This window comes from Hemibagrus wyckioides, linkage group LG05, assembly GCF_019097595.1.
Source record: "Hemibagrus wyckioides isolate EC202008001 linkage group LG05, SWU_Hwy_1.0, whole genome shotgun sequence".
Lineage (NCBI taxonomy): Eukaryota > Metazoa > Chordata > Actinopteri > Siluriformes > Bagridae > Hemibagrus > Hemibagrus wyckioides.
Genome location: NC_080714.1, coordinates 22,748,984 through 22,775,795, shown reverse-complemented (window position 1 = coordinate 22,775,795; position 26,812 = coordinate 22,748,984). Strand labels below are relative to the sequence as shown.

Genomic DNA, 26,812 nt, shown 5'->3' with positions numbered 1-26,812 from the left:
AAAATCTCTTTTGTTTCTTTGGAAACGTAGTTTGTGCACTAACCTTTACTACGTCTACTATGATTTTTATCATAAAGTTCTTAGGTCCTGAATAGCATACATAAATAACAGTAGTGGTGATCATTTAATATGAGTAGTAACTATCTAGTATTGAAGTATTAGAAGAAGTTACACTATATTGCCAAACTTTTTGGGACACCCCTACAAATCTTTGAGTTCAGGTGTTGTTTTTCAGGGGACTTGGCCCCTTTAGTTCCAGTGAAAGGAATTTAAGCATACCAAGACATTTTGGACAATTTCATGCTTTGTGGGAACAGTTTGGGGATGACCGCTTCCTGTTCCAATATGACTGCACACCAGTGCACGAAGCAAGGTCCATAAAGACATGGATGAGAGAGTTTTCTGTGGAGGAACTTGACTGGCCTGCACAGAGTCCTGACCTCAACCTGATAGAACAACTTTGGGATGAATTAGAGCGGAGACTGTGAGCCAACATCAGTGCCTGACCTCACAAATGCACTTCTAGAGGAATGGTCAAAAATTCCCATAAACACACTCTTAAACCTTGTGGAAAGCCTTCCCAGAAGAGTTGAAGCTGTTATAGCTGCAATAGATGGGCCAACTCCATATCCACATCCATGTGCATGTAAAGGCTGGCATCCCAAAACTTTTGGCAATATAGTGTATCATGTAATAGGGGACGAGGGTTGGTTGCCATGGAAACATGTCTGTATTGTAATGCTGCTCAGAAGTTGTATGTCCTGAATAGTATACATACGTAATAAGTCTAGATACTAGTAACCACTATTTTATAATAGTATCAGGTATCTAGTATGGAAGTATGAATAGAAGTGATTATGTAACGGGGCCACAAGGGTCGGTTGCCATGGAAACATGTACGCGCGAGCAGACACGCTGAGGTGCCAGTCAGCAGTTTCCTTCGGGTTCGGTCCAAACACATACCTGAGACAGGTAATAAAGAATATTGATGACCTGGCTTTACGGAAATGAAGATAAAGGGGAGCAAAGATCGAAATGAATAAATAATGTGGACTGGATTGGAAATGTTTCTGAAACAGATCGATACCACAAAAAATGTACCCTTTATCTCTGAGAGTGAACATAGTCTGAGTATTCACATATTAGCTCAATCAATGGCTTGAATGTTTACATTACTATCTTGCTTTTTAATTGCTAAAGGTTCCATTCACACAGATTCCAGTTGATATTATTAAAGCCTACAGCTCACAAGTTACCGAGGTTTGGATTAAACCTATTCACTGAGAAATGAGCAGTCGTAACCATTAATAACCAAAAAGAGCTTAATAATACATATGTAATGATAATAATAATAATAGTGGGCTGAGATTTTCCCAACTGTAACTAAATAATGAAATCAAGGCTCCTGAGGTGATGCCTCACAGACCCCTGGGAATCCCTGGACCTTAAGGAGGCTAGGGATGCATAATTTACCTTTTCTCTGACAGTGTATGCAACAGAGTCTTTTAAAGAGCTGGGTTTGCTTGTGGAGCTTGAAAGATATCTCGTTATCACGTGTAGACTAGTGTTTTGTTCTCAAGGTCATTTGATTATATAATTATATTGTCCTGTGTTTATCATCCACATCGTGTTGCAAAAGGTTCTTTGGTGCCACGTGACCCATGCTGTGTGACTGCATCATTACACTGACTTTGTACCAGGAGGTTTGATCACATGATTGTCGTACACAATCAGAGGAAGACGATCTGTTTGAGTGAGTCCTGAGCATTCTTCATGTGTTTATGCTCAGGTTTTTGTTTGATTCCCCCGGACAATGTTTAGGAGGAACTCATCTCACAGCGACTCGGCGAGGCTGTTTATTCTCCCAGCGCATTAGGCTACCGGCTGTGACATTTTCCCAGATGCAGAAGCCGCCTTCAAAAGCTGTTCAGGGGAAAAAGTGCTTTAGATATTCTAAAGTGTTATGACAAAAAAAAGTGCATGATGAAGCACTGTCATAAGAGCAAAGTGAATGCTGACTCACGCGTTTGTAAAAAGTGAGCTGACCTTCTTGGGGTCGCTAAGGCAGATGGAGAGTGTTTGGCAGACTGAAAACACACGCTCTAAACACACTCTCAAATCAGATTCCTCCGACATTTTTGTCCTTCAGAATTCTCTTCAAGGAAGCACAGAGAAAAGGGGTGTGCAGAATCAGTAAAGGCTGCCTACCCTGTACACTTCTGTTACAGTGTGAAATTTCTTAACTGTCTTCCTATTGCAGCACGCTCACACACACACATACACACACGGGCATACACACACATGAGCATACACGCACATGCACGCATGCACTCACACTTGAGTGTACACACACACACATTCACGGATGCACACATACACCTACACCTACACCTACACTTACACACACACGCACACACACACACACATCTACACTTACACACACATGCACACACACTTGAGTGTACACACACACATCTATACTTACACACACATGCACACACACTTAAGCACTTAAGTGTACATACATACACACACAAATTCACATATGCACAAACACACTCATCTACACATACACACACATTCACATATGCACACACACACATCTTCGTGTACACACACGCACACATCCACACGCATACACACTTGAGTGTACACACACACACTTGAGTGTACACACACACACATGCACACACACACTTGAGTGTACACACACACACCCACACACACACATGCACACACACACTTGAGTGTACACACACACACACACACACACACACTTGAGTGTACACACACACCCACACACACACACACACACAGCCAGTGATCTTTGATATTGTGTAAAATATCAAAATAGGGATATTAATATCTTTTGGATCTTCATATATAAAAGAAAGCAGCTTCGGGATGAAATACAGTGCTGGAAGATTATCATCACTTTATCTTATTGCCACAATGAGTACTGCGTTACAGATGTTCTGCATGAGATACAGATGTTCTGTACGCATTCTTTGGAGAATTAAGGGAAAGATCTGACCTTAACAAAATGAAATATCCAAACTAAACCTAGCCCACAATGCACTTTAGATACGTGGGAACAGTGGGAATACATCTCAGCCAAAAGAGAGTGATGCAGCAGCGCTTTAATCTTTTAGTCGATCTCTCTCATCTTCTCATCAGCTTCCAGAGCATTGAATTTCATGCTAATTTCACCATCGACACTATCACGCTTATCATCTCGTAGATTGCTAACTAGCCGAGCCAGTTCTCTGCTGTCGCTCGGTGTATCGCTTAGCTGCATTGTATTCTGAATTTTTAAGTCAAACATTTCCTGTCTCCACTACCCTATATTGGATTTCCCCTTTAATCTGATATTGAACGTCACTGGAAAATGGTGAGTGAGAAAAGATGATCTTGCTCTTTTGTTTTTTTTTTAAGAGCTAACTGTGAAACCTGATAGTCATTTCTTATGTGTGAGATGTTTGAGGACTTTTCTATTATTAAAAATTCCCGTAACTGAGCGAAAAATGTCCCTGTGTGACATCAGAGTTGCAGGCAATCACTGACTTTTCTCAGAAACTGTGAAGCTATTGCAGCAACAGAAAAAAATTAGCACCAAAATCAATAAACACAGCACAAATATTTTAATAGAAACATATATAAGGTTTTTGACCCTGACCCATCATGCACTGTGTATTCTGACCCCTTTCTATCAGAACCAGCATTAACGTCTTCAGCAGTTTGAGCAACAGTAGCTCGTCTGTTGGATCAGATCACACGGGCCAGCCTTCACTCCCCACGTGCATCAGTGAACCTTGGCCGCCCATGACCCTGTCGCTGGTTCACCACTGTTCCTTCATTGGATCACTTTTGATAGATACTGACCACTGCAGACCAGGAACACACCACAAGAGCTGCAGTTTTGGAGATGCTCTGATCCAGTCGTCTAGCCATCACAATTTGGCCCTTGTCAAACTCGCTCAAATCCTTACACTTGCCCATTTTTCCTGCTTCTAACACATCAACTTTGAGGATAAAATGTTCACTTGCTGCCTAATATATCCCACCCACTAACAGGTGCCATGATGAGGAGATAATCAGCGTTATTCACTTCACCTGATAGTGGTCATAATGTTATGCCTGATTGGTGTATGGTGCTTGTATAATCAGCAGCCTTAGAAATATCTTTTAATAACCCTTTTTCCCAGTAACACTGGCCTTCTGTTTCTACCAGCAAACTGGTAATCAGATATTTTCAATCAGTATAAACGAATGAATTATTTTGTGGCCACAAGTCTGACATAAAATCAGTCAGGTCTCTTGTCGGCTTTCAGTATGAGACGTTTGTTTTTCGCTCTGTTGGATAACCTAACACAGAATTTTATTGGTTGAAGATAAACGGCTTCAAATTTTAGAAGCTGATGAAAAAGCACAAAAGAGCAGAAATAGAAGATAGAAACATTTCTATAAAAAAAAACAAAAAAACTAACCATTATGGATTTTTTGTGAAACTTTTCTATGAATTTATTGCTCCCTAGTAGGCTAGGTAATAACAGAAATACTGAATTCTTAAAGCCCTGACTGTCTCAGTGCTGAACGCAACGAAACAGGCGCAAATTCCATGTGTTGGACCTTTCTGATAAAAAACATGGCAGGTTTCACTTCCTCACAAAATTCACAAATGGGTGGAGGCCACATTTCATGCAAATCTGGTGTTTGCTCTGTTGGTCTAATGTGAATGGGTGAAAGCAAATTGGAAAGTGCTTAGATTTTCCAGTGAACACACATTTTCCTCCCAGTTCGCTTTTTCATGCCGGACTATATCGTGATTGGTGTTTAAATGCGCTATGACATGCATATATATGAGAAATGTCTGTTTTAGAGAATGCCGTATGTTGCTTAAGGGGTTGTTGAGGTGTCATGTTCACATTGTGAGCTATTAGCTTAGAAGATTAGTATAAGACAGTAGACAATGAGTTGAGTTCGGCAGGACAGGTTTGTGACACTTTATGCAAAGCTGAGATCATAAGCTTCGCTTCATTCGGTTAATTCATGAGCGAACGAGCTGAACGTCTGTGCTATGAAGGCTATGGAGCAAGGGATCTCAGCTCAGCACTGGTTAAAAAAAGGTGTGTGACAAGTCAAGACTCTACGTTGGACCTTTTATGGGTTTCCGGCGTGTGTCACGTAACCATGGAGCCAAAGGTTAGCGTGGCTTTTTGACTTGGAAAGCGATGGATGCAAATCAGGCTCTTTCCAAGCCTCCAACAGCACCAGACGTTTTCATATTTTACCCTCATATACAGCCACACCTATCTGAGTGTCATATGTTGGCACAGTCAGCGTTTAAATATAAATCTTTTTATAGGCATATGCTGGCTAATGTGTTACAGTGTCATAAGTTCCACCTAAGTAATAAGTGCTGACAGTCGCGTGACTGAAAACATTTCTGTGATAACTTTGAAGAGGAAATAGTTTTCTGTACGATTTCAAAAGAAAAGAGACACTGCGTGAATTTTAATCATCTTATCTAATTCATTTAGCTCGATTCCTCGTTCTAGCTGAGCTCCACCTTTAACTGAGGCTGGTTTTGAAGCACGCAGAAACACGGCGACATTCCTTCATTAGGCGTAAGTCAAAAACAATACGGCCAAATTATTGGTGTTGTCAAAACCGTTGTTGTCATTAAGTCTTCCTGAAAGAAACAGGAAATGATCTTTCGAAACAATCAGTGGGTTTTTTTGTTTTTTTTTTGGTTGATGTTTTTCCTCATGGTTTGAGCTGAACAAACTGGAATGACTTTTTGTCAGAAAATCTTCCTGGAGCAGGCACAGGTTCATCCAAACCGGGCTTTCTCCAGTCTTCAGCAGTCCAGTTTTGGTGATCCCATAGCCTCAGATTCATGTTCTTTACTGATAAGATGAGATCTTCTGCTGTTGGAGCTGATTCACCTCAAGGGTGGGGGGGGGGGGTTAGATTAATGTTAAGTTACTATTTATCCCTAATGAGCAAGCCTGAGGCGACGGTGGTGAGGAAAAACTCCCTGAGATGACATGAGGAAGAAACCATGAGAGGAACCAGGCTCAGAAGGGAACCTCATCCTCATTTGGGTGAACCTCTTGTGTGTTCTGAGATGCTTTTCAGCTTAATACAGTTGTAAAGAGTGGTTATTTGAGCTACCATAGCCTTCCTGTCAGCTCAAACCAGTCTGGCCATTCTCTCATCACCGAGGCAATCCTACCTGCAGAACTGCTTCTCATTGGAAGTTTTTGGTTTTTCTCACCATTCTGTGTAAATTCTACTAAAAACTGTTATATGCACGATCTCAGGAAATACTCAAACCAGTTTGTCTCAGTCGAAGTCACTGAGATCACGTTTTTCCTCAGGTTTGTGAACCTTAACTGAAGCTCTTGACCTGCATCTTCGTGAGGTTTTTCATTGTGCTGCTGCCACATTTTTTTTTCTCGTGAAACAATCTTTGTAGAGCTATAATAAAAATATCACCATTTCTGGTTTACATACATTGTGGTACAATCCTAATAAAAAAATCCTATTAATAATTCATATTTAATAGCCTCAATGGCGTTTTTTGGTCATCCTTGAAGCACCTTGGTTTAATTATTTTTGATTGTTAATCTGTTGCGTCACTTGAGGTGAAGACATGTCACGTGTTTGATTAGATTTGACTATTGGTGAGACTTATTTGTATCCTGACGGGCCAGGGTGCGTTGTTCAGTGTCTCCACCTCATTTACTGGATCAGCACCATAATCAAATTTCCCAGCATGTGAGTCTCATTTCACCACATCTTATATAACATGTAAAGCCCGATGCCGTAGCTAGCTTGGGTTATTTCTCCAAACTTTAGAGATAAAGATCTTTCCCTGGATTTTCACATGATGTTAAATATGGTAAGTGATTTCTTTAAATGTTCGGAGAAAAATAAAAAAAAAGAAAAAGTGGGCTCTAAAGCTTCTCCTGGAACTATGTATACTTGGAAATTTACCCTCTGAGGGAGTTGTACAGCCATTTATGGCTAAAAGTTTTCATTTCTGCTGTTTACTCCGTCTCAAGCAGTCTGGGTGTCTGTTTGTCAGCCAGTTTCTTTCTGCCATATGTTCCTCAGGGAGGTGTTATTTTTGTTGCTAGGTTTGCCAGCCAGCTGTTTGAGTTCTTAAATGATATTGTAGATTGATGCATTGTCTCAGGTTTGGAATAAACCAGGAAGAGTTGATTAACACAGCAACCTTTTACTCCTGCTAAAATAACACTTCCAAATTTTCATTTGAAACAACTTCATTTGTGTAGATTAATGATCAGGGTCATAGTTTCACTCTATCTTCCCAGTTTATCTCCAGTGAAACATCCATAAATACCTACAGGAGTCTATTTGCAATGTGTCTCCTTTCATAAAAGATGTCATAAATCCATCATAACAATATTTGTCAATGTCCCGACTATCTGAGAGCGTACAGAACTCCAGAAAATGTAGAAAAAGTTACTCCATATGTTCTAATTATAATTGGATTTTACTTCGGTCTATGAAACCGTCATGTTACTGAATATATTCTTTGTCATAAGAGACATTTTTTCATGCAAAACACCATCATCTAGATTAAAGCAGTCAAGCGATCATGTGAATGGTTCTAAAAATAGATATGTTTTCTGTTGTCCTTGTTTCATGGCATGCGCATGCACATGTCCAGGTCATTTCTTCGTTGAGGAAAGCAACTTTCATTATGTCCAAGCGTCCTAAATCATGACATAGAAATTGCTTTTTGCTCTTGGAGAACTCTTAAGGCTCTGTTTAATGCAGAACAGTTCCTTGCTGCCTTACCTATGGACATTTTTTCCCCCAAAAGTTTTGGAACAGTTTCTGCTGCAGAATGTTTGCCAGAGGTCTGTTTTGAGGTAGGAAGAATAGAAGAACAGAAGAACGCCTGTTATTTGCGAGTTGGAGTTCAGCCCGAGTGTGAGAAGGGTTAAGTGGATCAATAGTATGGTCTGAGTAAAACTCATAAGAAGATAAAATCCCCAAAGCAATTCTCCAGCATTTATCTGACCTAATCGCTATGTGCCATGCCTATTTGATTACCCCAAACAATCATTTCTATTGTGTAAAGAAATGGAAATTTAAAGGCAGTTGGTGCAGTAGTGAATAAATATATTTTTGTTGAACACCTTCAGGGATTTATCATTTAAGCTCTAACCATGTAGAATTTATTCGGTCAGAGACATCATTTCTGTCTCAAATGGAGGGAAAGTGTTAGTACAGAATGAAATTTTTTACTGTATTGCCCTAGCATTACAAAAAATAATAATAATCTGGGTGAGACTTTCCTAATATCTGCTAAATCACAGGATCTTGTTAAAAGGTACTGAATCGAGTTGAAGTTGTGTTTCAATGTTGAATATTTCAGACTTACATTATATACAAATCTTGAGTCTATGGATATAATAATGTAAAATAATCGGTCCTATTACGGGAAATTGTGTCTATTCTGGTCCATGTTAATAATGCTATAGATATATTTTACGTTGCACTTATTCATACATATTGAAAGATCACTGGCAGAACTCTTTAACATTAAGCACCCATTGATTAATGATATGTCACAGAATATTTGGAGACATTGCTGATGCTTACAAGTACGATACTACTGCTTACTAAAACTATATATAATCCCTAGACCACTAGTTCTCAGTGGGGTTCATGGAGCATAGTTTAATTACACTGGTGGAAGTCATAGCTTACCATTTCCAGTTATATTTATTATTGTGGTCTTATCGTTATTGTCCATTTCAGTGGAAAGTAGTCATTCTCAGTAACTTGTCTATAAATAGTGTCAACCTAATATGTTCCGTCATGGGGATAGTTCAAGAATAGAAAGTTCTATGGCAATAATAATATAGACAAAATTCTAGTGTACACATTTAACTAAGGATCTAACTAAGGTTGATATGGGCTTGTGGTAAATGTACAACACTGATTTTCCCAAACTGGTTTCAGATAGCAGTGCGGAGTCATTTATTAAGAGTGAAAGCACACTTGAACAAAGACTAGGGATAATTAACGTAAACACTGACACATGAACGTAGCTTGGATACAACAACAGCACGTACGACAGCCGCTAGACAAAAAGTGCTAAACAAATAGGACTTGCGCTCATTGTGCATAAACGTGGTTCAGGTGTCTGGGATCATGTGACCTGGAGCGTGACGTGGACGTGTGGCGTGCAGCGGGTGATGGATTTTGTCGTTTCGTTCCACTATCGACGTTAATCTGACGTTGATTCTCATCTGGAGACCTATAGCAAATATTTACTCAAATAATAAGTCTACTTAATTTAATTAGGCATAAACCCACATGTATGAATGTTGCTTTAACAATCAGCCATCATCTCAGAGCCGTTCTCTGCTCTCTTGCTACTGCAGTCCATCCCAGTTGCCTTTGCCATAAGACTCCGGGCTAGTGCAGTTTGTCCTAATCAGCTGCGTCACGCTGTTCTGTGCATGCAGAATGTGACCCGCCTAGAATAGTAAACAGCGTCTTAGCTTCAACACCCTCTCTTCTCTCTCTCTCTATTTCCCTGCAGTTCATTTTTCTCAGTCCTGTTTATCTCTAATGCTGCCTGACCTACACCTTTCCAGCTAATCTGAGGCCACAGGTCTTCTCCTGAAACATTGCCTTTTCTATATGCCTCGTAATGGTATATATAGTGTTTCTGGTTTCCTCCCTGCTGTGTCTCAATAACTATTTAGTACATATTCTGATGAATTCCTTTATTATGTTTTACAACATTTAGCAGTGTGTAACATGTTTGCCTGGATTTGGACAGATGTATGATGTTAATATTTTGCTATTGTGAATTATCTCACAGTATAGCTTGTACTGTTACTGAAAAACCCACTAAAGAAAACTGACACTGGAGACTCCTTCCATGAAAGGCAAATAAATGTCTCCTCGAGTCTCAAGTCCCTGTCAGTGAGCTGTTACCATAGATACAATAGCATATAGGAACAATATTGAATTATAGCCATCTGTTCTGTCCGAGCCATGATATGTCTGTACTTACTGTGTATTGTAGAAATATCTTCATTTATTCATTCATATGTTATGTTGCTCATCCATAGGGTCAGTAGTATTTTTTATGATATAAAGGGTTTATTCAATAACATTGACTGGACAGAGCTCAAAAAACGGTGGCTTAGTGGTTTGTACGTTCGCCTCACATCTCCAGCGTCCCCCTGTGCTTGGTGGGTTTCCTCCGCGTGCTCCGGTTTCCTCCCACAGTCCAAAGACATGCTACTAGGCTGATTGGAGTCTCTAAATTGCCCGCAGTGTGTGTGTGTGCCCTGCGATGGGTTGGCACTCCGTCCAGGGTGTATCCTGCCTTGATGCCCGATGACACCTGAGATAGGCACAGGCTCCCCGTGACCCGAGGATAGATCGGATAAGCGGTACAGACATTAAATTAAATATTTTTAATGTCCATAAAAACTACTAAAATAGCTTAAGAACAAATTTTACTCTTATAAAGAATCCGACAATCTATGAATATGCATTACAATGCAAACTGAACACCAGTATGCCTTCTCCTCACTCCCCTGTTATGCTATGCTATTAGCGTTGGTGGACTGTGCTACTTTGTGTACTAAAGGACTTACTGTTTTATTATTTTTAACCTTATATTGATTCCGAGCTAACAAAGGTGTAGATACGCAAAAATGGCCAGCTTTATCGATCCCCTCTTACCTCAGGTTTTAAAGATATTGTTTCGTACCACTGTATAAATAACCTGTAAAACTTAATTAGCCTGCTAGTTAACTGCTAGGAAGCTAGCTTGTATTTGAGAGGGTCACTATTTGATTCAAAGCGGTGCATTATCACGTTCTGAATCATTTATTTATAACTGTAGCTTCACTTTAATCATAGGAATGATGATTTTCACTTCTGTCTCTAACATTGCTAGCTTATCGTGCAAGTTGTGCGAATGCAGCTAGCTACAGCTAAAACTTTGCATTATAGTTTTTGTAAGTAAACAAATTGTGCTGATGTGTAGGGTTTTTGCTATAAAATTAGAATCAGCGTGGTTAAATGTTAAGAATCATATTTTGAAGGTAGTTACGCAAGCACGATCAAACTGAGGACTGAAACAGGAGACACTGTTCTTCATATTAAGATATTTAATAACAGACTTTAACGAAATACAGTTTCACGAAGAATGTTAAGCCCTTGTTGTAATCATCGTGTCGTTGTACCCAATTATCTTACGAGCAAGGAACAAAGTGTGCGTGTTTGGACGTAATCTTGAGAGTCTCAATCCTGCACCGGAGCTTAACTCAATTAACGCGGCATGTTTGTGTTGTAAGAACCTGAATGAAATTAAGACCACATCCTGAACTGCTTGTTTCTCATTAAGTTGGTGGAAGCGATGGGATATGACCTAATAGATGCAGACATGTCCAGAAAAAGGACACACACGCTTCTTTGTTTTAAGGGAAGATGCTATGTTTGATACACAAATATTTGCCTAATGATTGAAGCACTAGTGAAATACGTCAGGAAATATGACAAATCCTGATCATGTACATCCAATATGAAGCGTCCTTAAAGGAAAAATCCATCCTGAATCAAAATTTGAAATCAGTATGTGATCATCGGTTGTCAAAAGATTTATTTATTTCAGTAAATGCAATGCAGAGTTGACTGCAGTGCAGCAGCGCTTTAGTCTTATAGTCTATCCAGCTCTCTCACCTCCTTATCTGTATTTTCGGCTTTGACAGCTTTCATGCTAATACTCCTGTCAGTGACACTGTACTTGTTGTCTTGTATAAAATCGTCGCTAACTAGCCGAGCCGAGTCTCCGCCCGTAATAGCATTTTGGGACTGTTTGCTGTGATTTCTAGTGTTTTTAGCATGAAATTGCGAAAAGCTGGGAAATGCTAAGAGTTCCTTTGCTTTTTTAGGAGCTAACTACAAAAATCTAGCTGTTATCCATTATATTTAAGATTGTAACTGTGCTAGGAATAACAGCGACTTCAGAGCAGCACAAAATGTCTCACAGGAATAATGAAAATATAGCACCAACCAACAATTTAGCACCAGAACCATTAAACATTACAATATGCGTATTCAGTGTGTTTCAGGATGGAATTTTCCTTTAATACACCTTGACAAGCTCTTAGAATTCCAGTGGAAAATTCCAGAGTCTGCCTCTGAAAGGATCAGATGTTTTACTGACCGTATTTCAAGCACCTTAAGAGCAATCATAACATTTTACCAGCACTATACACTTTTCATTTATAGGTTGATACAATAACCCTGCCATCGTCATGTGTACTATGGACTCGAATCGAAGCTATACGGCTCCTCCGAGGACTTGTATTTTGCTGGCATTTAGATGATGCTCTTAGGAGACTCATTTATAGTCCCTTGAAGCATGACAGCACTTCCAGAGTAGTTTGAGGTTAAGGGCACAGCAGCAGTGACGAGTGAAAGGGCAGAGAAGCTGACGCCAGCAGGTATTGACCTGAATTTAAATTCATCCAAACTCCAAGCTCAGAGTCAAACCCGTGAGCCTTTTGGTATAAATCTGGAAAACATTACACAGTCGTGTGAGTTGGTCCTGTTCAGGTCACTCGATCATTAGAGCAAATTGAAATTACTACACACTCAAACACAGCTTTCAGTCTGTTGCTCTTACCCTGTGTCTCAGGTTTACTGTTTACAGACACTGCTGCTGAGCAACCACGGCAAAAGCACAGATAGAAAAGTGTTATGATGATAAAGAGCCAAGTGTTCTCAAAAGTCCCCTGCTAGTCTGCGGCATAGCAGCTCAAAGATGTAATCCCCAGCGAGGAGTCATTGGGAGGTCATGGATGTTAAAAAAAACAGCCGCCTTTATGATCACAGCACAGATTTATTTATTTACTTATTTATTGATTGGTGCCTAATATGGGGTAGGTTCCCCTTGTGCCACCAAAGCAGCAAACTCGTCGAGGCCTGGACTTCACAAGACCTTTGGGGGCGTGCTGTTGTATCTGGAACTGAGAGATTAGCACCAGATCCTTTAAGTCCTGTAAGGAGACTCTGTGGACTGAATTTGTTTGTCTGGGAAATGACACCTTTGTCGTGTCTCTCAAACCATTCGTACCCATTTTTGCAGTGTGAAGTACAAGTACACTGCCATTAGAGAATGCTGTTGCCATGAAAGGGTGTAGTTGGTCTGCAACACTGTTGTTAGGTGGTAGGTGGTACATGTTGTAGTAACATCCACATGAAAGCCAGGATCCAAGGATTCACAGCAGAACATTGCTCAGAGCATTACACTGCCTCTCCCAGCTTGCCCTTTTCCCATAGTGCATCCTGTTGCCGTCTCTTAACCAGGTAAATGACGCACACGCTCACATCCAGCCGTCTACATGACGTAAAAGAAATAGTGATTCATCAGAACCAGCGCACCGTCTTCCATTGCTCTGTGGTCCAGTTCAAATACACACATGCCCATTGTAGGTGCTTTCGGAGGCGTAGAGGAGTCAGCTGCAGCAACGCAGCCCCGTTCACAGCATGCTGTGATGCATTGTGTGTTCTGACACATTTCTCTCATAGCCAGCATTAACTTGTGCTACAGTAGCTCTTCTGATCGGAACAGATGGTCAAGCCTTCACTCTGCATTTACACCTTGGGTCACCCATGACCCTGTCACCGTTTGTTCTTCCTTGGACCACTTTGGGTAGGTATTTACCACTGCATACAGGGAACATCTCACATGACCTGCTGTTTTGGAGATTGCAGGCTATAGCTACATTACTACTAGAGTAGATGCGCCTCTAAATTGCCCCTAGGAGTGAATGAGTGTGTGTGTGTGTGTGTGTGTGTGTGTGTGTGTGTGGACTGGCATCCCGTGCAGAGTAAATTCCCTTCTCGCATTCCTGGAACAGGCTCTGGATCCAGCTAGATAAAGTGGTTACTGAAGATGAACAAATAAAATCACTTCATTTCAAATGATTAGTCCGGATTATTAAATATGTGCATAAATACTGACTGTAGTAGCAACCCCACTGTGAGAATCTGAACATTTTGCAAGCTCAAAGCTTGCTCCACGAGCGTTGTTTACTTCCTCATATGGACCGTTAACGGTGCTTTCTGCCATAATCAGTTCTTTGTCTGGACCTTTTGTCTTTTTTCTGTTCTTCCCCAGCAGGTGCCTTATTTTGAATGCTTGGCTAAAACCTGTGTGTATTTGTTCTGGAGAGTCCGTGGACTAGACCGCAGGGGGGGGGGCAGACGTTGCCCCAGGCTAGGATCAGTGAGAAACAGGATTTTATTATAGACGTCGCATGGTTTGAGATTATGTTTATATCCACAGAGACTTAAAGGACTTCATCGTAGTGGTTATTTCCACAAGCACTTGAGCTTCTTGTCTGTTGTTTAGATTTGGCAAATTCATTGTTTGACCTAATGAAGGTCAGAAAAAGTGTGTGTGTGTGTGTGGCGGGGGGCACAAAATGTTTTGGTATGGTACATACTGATATTTAATACTGTGTATCGGATCAAGAGCCTCACTGATAAATAGTCCTTGGATTTTAAAAGAACAAACAGATCAAGAACATCTCAGATATTACTAAAAATATGGATAAAAAATTTCATATAAATAAGTAAACATTACCGTTCAGTTAAAACATCGAGAAGTTGTTTGGCTTTATATTTATATTCATTTTTATACCATTCAGGATAATTAATAGGGAATTAGTGACTGTTGGGTGTGTGTGTGGAGGGGGGGGGCATATTTTTATATCCTGGTGAGGATCATATGTTCGAACAGGTTTGAACGCATGGGGTATTTGGCTGGTCCCCATGAGGAAACCTGCTTTGCGTATAGATATAACATTCATTATCTGCATTAATAATGATCAGTGCATAAGGATTGAAAGACGAATGTGTGTGTTGAGGTGTGTGTGTGTGTGTGTCAGAGTGAGATAGGTAGGCAGCATGGCCTTGAGAGAATACTTATGTAACAAAGGTTGCAGAAGGTCCTGGCTACGTCCACGTTCACATGCAGGTGCAGAAAACTCTTCATACAGAGCGTCTTGTTCTTCACAACGTCCTTCTTTCTCTCAAATCTCAAAGTCTTTTTTTCATTTGCCAAACTAGTCTCTCTTTCTCTCTCTCTCTCTCTCTCTCTCTCTTTTATTCTTTCTTGCATTCCTCACTCTGGCACCACCCCTCCATGCCATGTGCTGTCCGTCCTCTCTGAGGTTCGCTAGTATAAACAGTACGCTGCACACAGTCTCGCACTGATGCAGTAAACGAGGAAATAAGTCCATAGCAGTCTTTAAGCCTGAATAAGGACTCCGTCTTTTCTCTGGCATGCTGCTTGTTTATGCCGGTGCCCTGCAAGGCGATTATCCTTCATTCACACCCTTTCAAAATGCCTGCTTTTACTCTCCTGCTTTAACGAGGCGTCGTTTATATTCACACACACTCAGGCACACAAAACACACATTCACGCACGCATACCAACTGATCTCAGAGGGTCGGTTTAGATTTCGGCCTCATTTATCACCCCCCCGATTCAACTCGTTATCTAATGACACAGCTGGGTTGCAGATAGCATACTTTTTTCAGAGTGCGTATATAAATATCTTGGGTGTTCATGATGGAATATTCACAAAAATATATCAGAATGATGGCCTAACAAATATATAGTCCACTATATATATATATATATATATATATAGTATATAGTTTATACCATCTTGTCCCATCATACATGTAGTTTCATGTGACAGCACAGTCAAAAGTGCTTTATTCCTTTTATTGCATAGCGAGTACAACTTTTATTTTATTAATAAATGACACATTGCCCTTTGTAACTGTTGTGTGTGGTGTGGAACATCTGCAAGTCAAGTTAGTTCCTTCTATCACTCATGTTATGAACAACTTTCTCACACGTTGTTAATTAATTCATTTATTTTTAGTTTTTTAGATTCTGTGGCATGTCCACTATACTAGTCACTGTTACTATGGAAACGATAACATATTATAACTAGCTCATAAACATACGTTATATTGCCAAACGTTTAGGGACGTCTGCCTTCACATGCACATGAATGTAATATGGATTTTGGACCTGTCTTTTGCAGCTATAACAGATTTAACTTTTCTGGGAAGGCTTTCCACAAGGTGTGCAGTCATGTTGGAACAGGAAGGGGTCATCTCCAAACTGTTCCCACAAAGTTGGGAGCATGAAATTGTCCAAAATTTCTTGGTATTCTGAAGCATTAAGAGTTCCTTTCACTGGAACTAAGTGGCCAACCCCTGAAAAACAACAATGATTTGGAGGGGTGTCCCAAAACTTTTGGAAATGTAGTGTAAACCTATCCATGTTATAACCAGGACTGCTATTAGAGCCACAGTGTTACATAGAATGAATTCGCACCTTCAGCCAAGTCAGATTTGAGAACTCGACCATGCTGTGGTTTATTGTTGATTATTTTGATCAACACTGATTTGAAATGAAACAATTTTCATTGAAACAACATTTCATTGTTGGCATAAATTCTTGCAATGTCAAACCTTTCGTATTCGTTTATAACAATATGCTTCAAAGTTGGGTGGGACCTTTTTTAGATGTTAAAGTGTTGGTCACATCCAGCACCTCTTGAGCTTGCCCGTTAGAGAAAACTCTTCAAGCTCCAATGACTCCAAGCAGAAGTGAAGAACACTTTTCTCTGTAGCCCTATTTGCCTTTACATGTATGAAAACTTGACTCAAAATAAGACAAAATATCGCCATAATTTAAAGAATACATAAGGTAGTAAGAAGATATATGTAGAGGAACCAGTCTGTTACACCATACAATGGAGTTCTTACTACAAAATTATGTGATTGTATTACGTGTAGAGTCTGTGGTGTAAATATGTACTAAAGGACGTGTGGAAGAAACTATTTAATCATATAAATATATTTGGAAGGAAAGGAGAAGAAATGGCACTAAGTGCATAGATACGTATGGAAGGAAGTTATTAAGTATGTAAATAAATATACAAGTGAAAAAAGGAACCAAATAAAGTAAGTTGTCATGGAAAAACTCTTTAACAAATAAGTGAAATATATCTGCAAATAAGCCATTAGATAACAATAGATTCACGTAACACTAAAAACAAAACCAGCTATTGATTAGATTTAGTATTAAAGGTTTGAGAAACATCTCAGAGCAAATCCCTTCAGTGATCTACATGAAATAGGTTTGGTCATGCATCCATGATTTGGATGGAAATGATATTTCCTGATGAATAATAAGGATAGATTTCTGAATGAATAATGCATTGTAAGACTCATCGCTCCCTCATGACTTGGCTTTTTGTGTAAAGCAGCAATTGCCCTTGATAAACGTTGTATCAAGTCAGCTGCGAGAGAAAAGTCTGTGCCATACACACTGTTCAGTACCAGTAAAGAGCGCCTTATGTTTAGACAGCTGCTGTTGTGCGAGAACTCGGGGCCAAAAACACAATCTTCGAGCGGCATTTGTGGACTGACACAAAGAAGTGGCTACATTTTCCTCCCAAATCAGTCAGGTAATGAGGTGACAGGGGAGTCAGTGAGTGCATGGCTCAGAGAACACACAAACATACAGGAACACACACACAAACACACACACACACAGAGAAATGTGCCTATGCATGCAAATTCAGCCAAGTTGGGTGTTAGGTTTGTGGCGTTTTCGCTGTAGATGTTGTTGTTGTAGTCACTTCTGTAGTTTATATGAAAACATAGACATCACTGCAGACAATGCAGTTCAGCTACTTTGTTGTCATGTGAACTAACTGATGCGGTGTCTTTTTCTATCCTAGATTGAGTGAAATCTCATCTACACAGCCCATATGAGTGAGCAATGCAGCAGCCGTGAGCAGCAGAGCAACTGTGTTTGTGGTTGAATAAAGGTAGGACTAACGTTTATAGACTTAATATTAACATTAGTGCACTTTAATTGTAACATTAGGGCACTTAATAATGCTAGTACACTTAATTGTAACACTAGTACACTTTTATTGTCATATCAGTACATTTTATTATAATACTAGTACACTTTCATTTTAATATTAGTACACTTAATAATGTTAGTACACTTAATTGTAACACTAGTACACTTTTACAGTAATATCAGTACATTTAATTATAATATTAGTACACTTTAATTGTAACATTAGTGCACTCATTAATGTTAGTTTTCTTAATTGTAACACTAGTACACTTAATATTAACATAAGTGCACTTTAATTGTAACACTAGTACACTTATTAATGTTAGTACACTTAATTGTAACACTAGTACACTTATTAATGTTAGTACACTTAATTGTAACACTAGTACACTTTTACAGTAATATCAGTACATTTAATTATAATATTAGTACACTTTAATTGTACTGTAACATTAGTACACTCATTAATGTTAGTACCCCTAATTGTAACACTAGTACACTTATTAATGTTAGTACGCTTAATTGTAACACTAGTACACTTATTAATGTTAGTACACTTAATTGTAACACTAGTACACTTATTAATGTTAGTACCCCTAATTGTAACACTAGTACACTTATTAATGTTAGTACGCTTAATTGTAACACTAGTACACTTATTAATGTTAGTACACTTAATTGTAACACTAGTACACTTATTAATGTTAGTACCCCTAATTGTAACACTAGTACACTTATTAATGTTAGTACACTTAATTGTAACACTAGTACACTTATTAATGTTAGTACACTTAATTGTAACACTAGTACACTTATTAATGTTAGTACACTTAATTGTAACACTAGTACACTTATTAATGTTAGTACACTTAATTGTAACACTAGTACACTTATTAATGTTAGTACCCCTAATTGTAACACTAGTACACTTATTAATGTTAGTACCCCTAATTGTAACACTAGTACACTTATTAATGTTAGTACACTTAATTGTAACACTAGTACACTTATTAATGTTAGTACACTTAATTGTAACACTAGTACACTTATTAATGTTAGTACCCCTAATTGTAACACTAGTACACTTATTAATGTTAGTACCCCTAATTGTAACACTAGTACACTTATTAATGTTAGTACACTTAATTGTAACACTAGTACACTTATTAATGTTAGTACACTTAATTGTAACACTAGTACACTTATTAATGTTAGTACACTTAATTGTAACACTAGTACACTTATTAATGTTAGTACCCCTAATTGTAACACTAGTACACTTAATGTTAGTACCCCTAATTGTAACACTAGTACACTTATTAATGTTAGTACACTTAATTGTAACACTAGTACACTTATTAATGTTAGTACACTTAATTGTAACACTAGTACACTTATTAATGTTAGTACACTTAATTGTAACACTAGTACACTTATTAATGTTAGTACCCCTAATTGTAACACTAGTACACTTATTAATGTTAGTACGCTTAATTGTAACACTAGTACACTTATTAATGTTAGTACACTTAATTGTAACACTAGTACACTTATTAATGTTAGTACCCCTAATTGTAACACTAGTACACTTATTAATGTTAGTACACTTAATTGTAACACTAGTACACTTTTACAGTAATATCAGTACATTTAATTATAATATTAGTACACTTTAATTGTACTGTAACATTAGTACACTCATTAATGTTAGTACCCCTAATTGTAACACTAGTACACTTAATATTAACATTAGTGCACTTTAATTGTAACATTAGGACACTTAATAATGCTAATACACTTAATTGTAACACTAGTACACTTTTATTGTCATATCAGTACATTTTATTATAATACTAGTACACTTTCATTTTAATATTAGTACACTTAATAATGTTAGTACATTTTAATTGTAACATTAGTACACTTTTATAGTAATATCAGTACATTTAATTATAATATTAGTACACTTAATAATGTTAGTACACTTAATTGTAACACTAGTACACTTTTATAGTAATATCAGTACATTTAATTATAATATTAGTACATTTTAATTGTAACATTAGTACACTCATTAATGTTAGTTTTCTTAATTGTAACCCTAGTACACTTAATATTAACATTAGTGCACTTTAATTGTAACACTAGTACACTTAATAGTGTTAGTACACTTTATTATAACATTAGTGCAATTTTATTGTAACATTAGTACACTTAATGTTAGTGCACTTAATTGTAACACTGGTGCACTTATTAATGTTAGTACACTTATTAATGTTAGTACACTTAATAATGTTAGTACACTTAATAATGTTAGTGCACTTAATTGTAACACTAGTGCACTTTTATTGTAATATCAGTACACTTAATAATGTTAGCACAATTAATAATGTTAGTACTCTTAATTGTAACACTAGTACACTTAATACTGTTAGTACACTTTGATTGTAAATTATAACATCAGTTATAACACTGTGATCTTTCTCTATATTTTGCATAGCTAATATTAGGACCGCAATCATCTCTTATATTGAAAAGTATTTGAATAAGTTCTATTCTATTAGGCCAGGCATAAACCCACATAATTCACTCATAATGTTTATATTTTTCTGTTTTTTTAATCCTCTTTATTTGCTGTAGATGTAACCTGTCTAAGACAAGCAAATAAAAAACAGGGTTCAGTTCTTGTCCCTATATGATGATTTCTGTAAATCCTTCTTGATGTTCAGGTCCATTAGTGTAGTGTCCGTTCACTTGCCGCGTTTGACCCGGTCCTCTGTATCTGTGTCTCTGAAAGATGTCGACGGCTGAAAATGGAGTCGGAGGACCAAGCAGAGAGAAAACCTATAAGAAGGTAAATGTTTCTGAGTGAGCTGTTAAACTGCCGCATTCATCCCTATGGGGAATATTAAAGGAAGTGGTGCATATGCTAATAAATATTTATTCTTTTAGGCTGAGGAACCCAATGACAGTAAGTCGTAACTTTCTTGCGATACATTAAACTTTTAACCCCTTAAAGTCCCAGGAGTTAGTATTGGATCCTTACTTTCTCTTTCACTGCATTTTCTGAATAATTCATCATACTTATTGAATAATAAGCGTTAATAATAAGGCTGAGGCTTTAAGGGGTTAATAACTGAAAAAATAATACATACTTTACCAAGGGATGTTATTTTTATAAGCCTGGACCTCAGTGTTTTAGTTTAGTATCGAGGGTTCCTTTCATTCATTTAAGTTACCCTAAACATGTGTTCTTATTTTTTTTTTAGAAAACTGGTCAAAGTTTTACAGCAGTTACATTTTAAGAAACTAGAGGCATTAGGAAATCTGTGTATTAACAAACAGGGGCTATATTTCATCACAAAATATTGGAACCAATCATTTTCCAGTATGCAAATGACCTTTGTTATTACATACATACACTATATTGCCAAAAGTTTTGGGACACCCCTCCAAATCAGTGAATTCAGGTGCTGTTTTTCAGGGGTTGGGCTTGGTGAAAGGACTTCTTAATGCTTCAGCAGACCAAGAGATTTTGGACAAATTTAATCTCCCAACTTTGAGGGAACAGTTTGGGGATGACCCCTTCCTGTTCCAACATGACTGCACACCAGTGCACAAAGCAAGGTCCATAAAGACATGGATGAGTGAGTTTGGTGTGGAGGAACTTGACTGGCCTGACGTCAACCTGATAGAACACCTTTGGGATGAATTAGAGCGGAGACTGTGAGCCAGGCCTTCTCGTCCAACATCAGTGCCTGTACAAATGCGCTTCTAAACAAATGGTCAAAAATTCCCATAAACACACTCCTAAACCTTGTGGAAAGCCTTCCCAGAAGAGTTGCTGTTATAGCTGCAAAGGTCAGGCCAGACGTCCCAAAACTTTTGGCAATATGTAAAAGTGTATATGCTGTTATTGGTTTACTGGAGATGTAGATATATGTTGAGGTTGGATTCATAGAATACATTTTTGTAGAACTGCCCCATGAAGCAATTTTATTCAATATAGAAAAAGTTTGGGGTAACTTGAAGGAAGAGGAAGTGACATGTGGTAGTACAGAGTGCTGGAAGACTGTGTGGCCCTCTGAGTAGCACAATTGTATACTTTGATCAGAATAGTTTATCGGTGTCATCTACAGTATATGCTGCCTCAGCACTACAACAGAGATCAGATAGCTGTAATACAATGTAAAATGTCCACACGCAAAAATAGTGGCAACAACAGAGGGCCATTCAGTCTCGTTTCCACGGTATATGGATGTCAGTAGCCCTCCCTTCCCCATACGGTTGACATACTTTCTTAATGATCCTTTACTTTTCATGCAACATTGCGGAAAGTAGCTATACACGTAAGTCACAACATGGAATCCTAGCAGTTTTCTGATGTTTTTTATGTGTGTATGTTTGACCAGACATCATCATCGGCTATTAAAGGAGCCATCCAGTTGGGCATTGGTTACACTGTTGGGAATTTGACCTCAAAACCTGACCGAGATGTTCTCATGCAGGATTTTTACGTGGTGGAGAGTGTGTTTCTGCCCAGGTAAGCCCCAGTTCGATTTTAAAACTATTCTCATGTTAGTTTATAATGTATCTGAGTACTACTTTAGCATAGTGCTGTCTCATACTCTCTGCCTGTGGATTCATCTGAATCCTTCCTGTATCCAGAGGTGGACGGTATCTCTTGAGTTTTCCTGCCCCCTAATACTTTGACTTTTCCACACACATTAACAGAAAATGTCTCACTACATTTTCAAAAACAATACTGCAGTCCTGTGTAATCAAATATTTGTCATAAGGTAAACTTTTAGCATCAGAGTGCTTCAAGGGGTTGATCAAAAAATTTCTGTAATCTATCTGTCTCCTATGTACACATAGCTAGCTAGCTATTAGCATTCTGCTAGGCTGTATCTTCAGAGTTGTTATCATGCTAGCTAAGCAGCTGCGAGATTAACAATACAGCTGCTTAGCTAAAGTTTCCCCTGAGTTATTATCACGCTAGCTAACATTTGAGAGATTAGCAATAAAGTCCGTGTGTACAGTCATAATTTTCTTTGGTGAATCTTTCTTGTAGTTTTACTTTTGCAAAAAAAAAAAAATATTAAAGTAAATATTAGGGATTACATGTTAACTTGCATGAAAAAGTCTTTTAGATGACTAATTACATATTTACCCGAGTAAACATTTTAGGGAGGTTTTAATTCCACAATCCACAATGCTGTTTGTCCCGGAATAAGGATATGATTTATCCTTGTGTAAATTGTTCGTGGTAGCTTGCGCTATATAATACTTCCTTATTTAGATGACAATTAGGCAGTCGGTTTTTTAGATCTTTTTATTTACTTACTAATATACTGTAAGTCAGTCTCTTTAGGACCTCCACTGACCCCTGAAATACTTTTCAAGTTAGAAACAGCATTCTATGTAGATATATATTGAAACCATCCATTGTTTAGGCATTGCCAGGTCATTTGTCTCCATAATGCATCGGTGAATTGCGCAAGCAACTAAAATAAATGACTCTCTGAAGTCAAAAACAAGTTTGAAGGTTTCCACATTGCGCTGGCTGCAAGAGAAATGACAGCAAAGGTCCAACTCCAGTGCACTGCCAGTGCTATCAACACCTCCTGCCAAGCATGCTTGGCATCTCTTTGCTCTTTCATGTGCAAAATGACAACCCTTGAAACCATTAAGAGCAGCTAATGTGAAAAGTACACCAACGGTGGCAACGGTATCGAGTGTACCACTTCGCTTGCACGCGATAAGACTCTAAATATAAAGTGAATATCGATTTTTTGTAATCAATAAGTGCTTATCTTTTCACTCACCATTTTTAGTCCTGTTTGATTTTTTTTTGGTGTTTTTAAGGATATTGAAGCTTAATCCCGCTCAACTTTTTTTCTTTTCCAAGCTGCTCGGGTCTCAGGTTTGCATGTTTTCCAGGTAAAACCCGGTCTCATTTAGTGCAGCAGCGTCTAGGACCTCCTTAGCCTCAGGGATCGTTCACAGTGTTCCGTGTCATGGTTTGCATTGCGTATTCGCTCTCGGTGTGTTACATTCCAAACAAGGACTTTGTGAATGGAGGCTGAAAGAGATCAAATGACCTCTTAGTCCTCAGGGATACAGGATCGTTTCGCCTGGGAACTTTCACTCTCTATTTCAGGCCAAAGAAGCATTTTTGTTAGATACTGTCTCAGATACTTTTCCCAGAGGATTAGCATTACAGAGTTTGTGAAAGCCCTTCTTTTATACAGATCAAAGTTTATGTCTAAAACAAATCTAGACTGGATATTATGAGTCGTTATCAATAATTAAAGGATGATTTTTCTACCAAATCGTTATTTCACTACATATGTTTCTTTCTACTGAGAAAACCAGCTCAAAATTCCCTTATAACGGAAGTCTAAGGGCAGGCGCTGTAGTCTTGTAATAAAAGTATAAAATATGCGACTCTATAAACTACAACCATGAGTACTCTCATCTAACAAATCGTCTCACTTCTGAATGGATGAATTCCAGAAATTTTGAGGATACAGATGTTTCGAGTTATAAAACTAACTTATAAATATGTTTATGTTGAAAATATCTGCTTGTAATAAACGTTAAACTAAAAGTGTTGCCTTACTGATAGTCTTATTTGTGCTTGCATGAGTGCGGCGTTTCTTTGTTTGTTTGTTTATGTGTTGTTTTTACAGTAGAGAATCAGACAAGTATTTCTCTGATGTATTCTGCACAAGAACATCTGTTAAATGATGTGTCAATGTAATACACCAACATCAACATCTGCCCTTAGGCTCCCTATTTAAGTTGTCTCTGTAGAAATCACCTGTTTGTAACAAATGCAGTGGATAGAAATTAAAGAAAGAAGACCACTAGAGTATTCCTTTAATAGTCTAGTGAACTGCAACTATCAGTTGGTAGAGGGAAAAAAATGAAATAAAATAAATTATAAATAAATAAAATAAAATAAATGAATGAATAAAAACAGGAAGTTCAGACATGAACTACAACTATAAATAAATAAATAAATAAAAAACAAATAAATAAATAAATAAACAAAAAAGTAATAATAATACAATAAAAAAAATATTTATTATATAATTTATAATTAATTTATAATTTTTAAAAATGTTTATTTAAAAAAAAGATTAGTCATAGTTGCAGCTCATGTCTGGACGTCCTGGTTTTGTTTTCAAGAATAAAGTACAATATTTAGCCTACATTTTATTATAATTTTTTTTATTCTATTTTCATAATTAACTTCTTTATGTTTTTCTATCTTGTCACAGTGAGGGCAGTAACCTGACTCCAGCACACCACTACCCTGACTTCCGGTTCAAAACCTATGCACCGTTGGCCTTCCGGTATTTCCGAGAGCTGTTTGGAATTAAACCAGATGACTACCTGGTAGGTATTAGTCGAAGTTTTATTACCTCCTTTTACAAAAGGGACAAATTGTTATATTGCAGGATGAAGAGTCGCTTAGTACAGGCATAAACTAGGTGTCTGGCTGATGATTAACTATAATAAAGCCTCTTGCTTCTCTCGTTATCCCTCAGGTTAAGGCTCTTAACTTCTTATCCTTTCTGAGTTAAGGCTCTTAACGGGCAGCCTAATTATTAAGGGATTATGAGATAATGACTGATGACCAATCCTAATTATGTAGTCTTAGTTCACACTGCTCACTGACCAGATTTGATGATGAGGAGTTGAGTTAGTACAGTAAACTGCAGCTGATGAAGCTGTGCACAGGTCCAGATGGGATTTCAGCATCTGCAGTGCCTCTGCAGTAACCCTGCTGTTAGTGTAGGCATTTCCGTTTCAAGGCACTGCATTCGTGTGTGTCTGAGGGATCCGGAACCTTCTTTTAGGTGTGTATGCACTATACACGCAAGCAAGGTGAAAAATATGTGGGTGTGTATGTGCATGCGTTTATGTGCGCATGTGACTGTGCAAATATGTAGGTGTGTGCCTACAGATATGTGTGTGTGTGTGTTAGTGTGTGTGTGTGTGCTTGACAGAGCACTAACATTAATTAGCTATACTATGCAGTCATCTTGGTAATCGTCTTGCTTGCTCAGTGGAATATAATCAGCCAGTAATTAGCCTCAGGGCACAGAAGAGGCTTTCAAAAGCACGTCATTCATTGGTTGACGCTTCCTTCGTCTCCTCTTTTATAGCCACAAACCTACACGTCTTTACCTCTACGCTCTTGTGTGCCATAATGGAGCACACATTCACTCTGTGAACAGAACGTCTACTGAGGCCTAGAGACAGGATATTAAAATTCCCAGAAGCTTCTCCAACGTTTTCATCCTGTCGTCATTCACAGCTTCATATTTTTTTCTCCCACCTTTATGCATTTGTTTGTGGGAATTTCCAGCACATTTGAGTGGAGAGATTCTAAAGAATGAGGGGGTGCAGAGGTGAAGGAACAAGAGGAGGAGAGAAGTGAGTGTGAAAGAAAAAGACAAAACACGAGTAAAGAAAAGGATGCAGCTTCTGGCAACATTCAATGCATTTATGATGATGAGAACATGATGACCTGGCTCAGTGCATACTGAGAAAAGAACAGAAGACTGGTTTACTTGAAACGTGCTTATAACACAAGTCAAAGTGCAGCTGTTAGGGAAAAAGTGTACAAGGATGTATGAGGAAACCCATTACACTTTATAGGAGTAAAATATGTGATATGGTTATATAGTAATATAGGTTTTAGGATGAGATGGACAGAAAAAAAAAGTAAACAAATATTAGTTTACTAGTACAATAAGTGACATCACATACACCGATCAAGCATAACATTATGAGCAGTGACAGGTGAAG

At 38.1% G+C, this 26,812-nt stretch overlaps 1 protein-coding gene across 7 annotated transcripts in view; it reads left to right on the top strand.

Moving 5' to 3' along the window:
• pip5k1bb (phosphatidylinositol-4-phosphate 5-kinase, type I, beta b) overlaps positions 1 to 26,812 on the top strand; it is a 54,731-nt gene that overhangs the window by 1,162 nt on the left and 26,757 nt on the right. For 2 of the 7 annotated variants that reach the window (XM_058389923.1, XM_058389917.1), the window contains exons 2-6: positions 17,856 to 17,945; positions 20,784 to 20,840; positions 20,939 to 20,957; positions 22,399 to 22,529; positions 25,276 to 25,393. In XM_058389923.1, coding sequence (XP_058245906.1) covers positions 20,800 to 20,840; positions 20,939 to 20,957; positions 22,399 to 22,529; positions 25,276 to 25,393 — 309 coding nt within the window. In that variant the 5' untranslated portion in view covers positions 17,856 to 17,945; positions 20,784 to 20,799. Of the gene's footprint in view, positions 1 to 6,844; positions 6,908 to 17,855; positions 17,946 to 20,715; positions 20,841 to 20,938; positions 20,958 to 22,398; positions 22,530 to 25,275; positions 25,394 to 26,812 lie in introns of those variants that run through there. The other 5 variants (XM_058389919.1, XM_058389918.1, XM_058389922.1 and 2 more) reach the window with 5 other exon arrangements.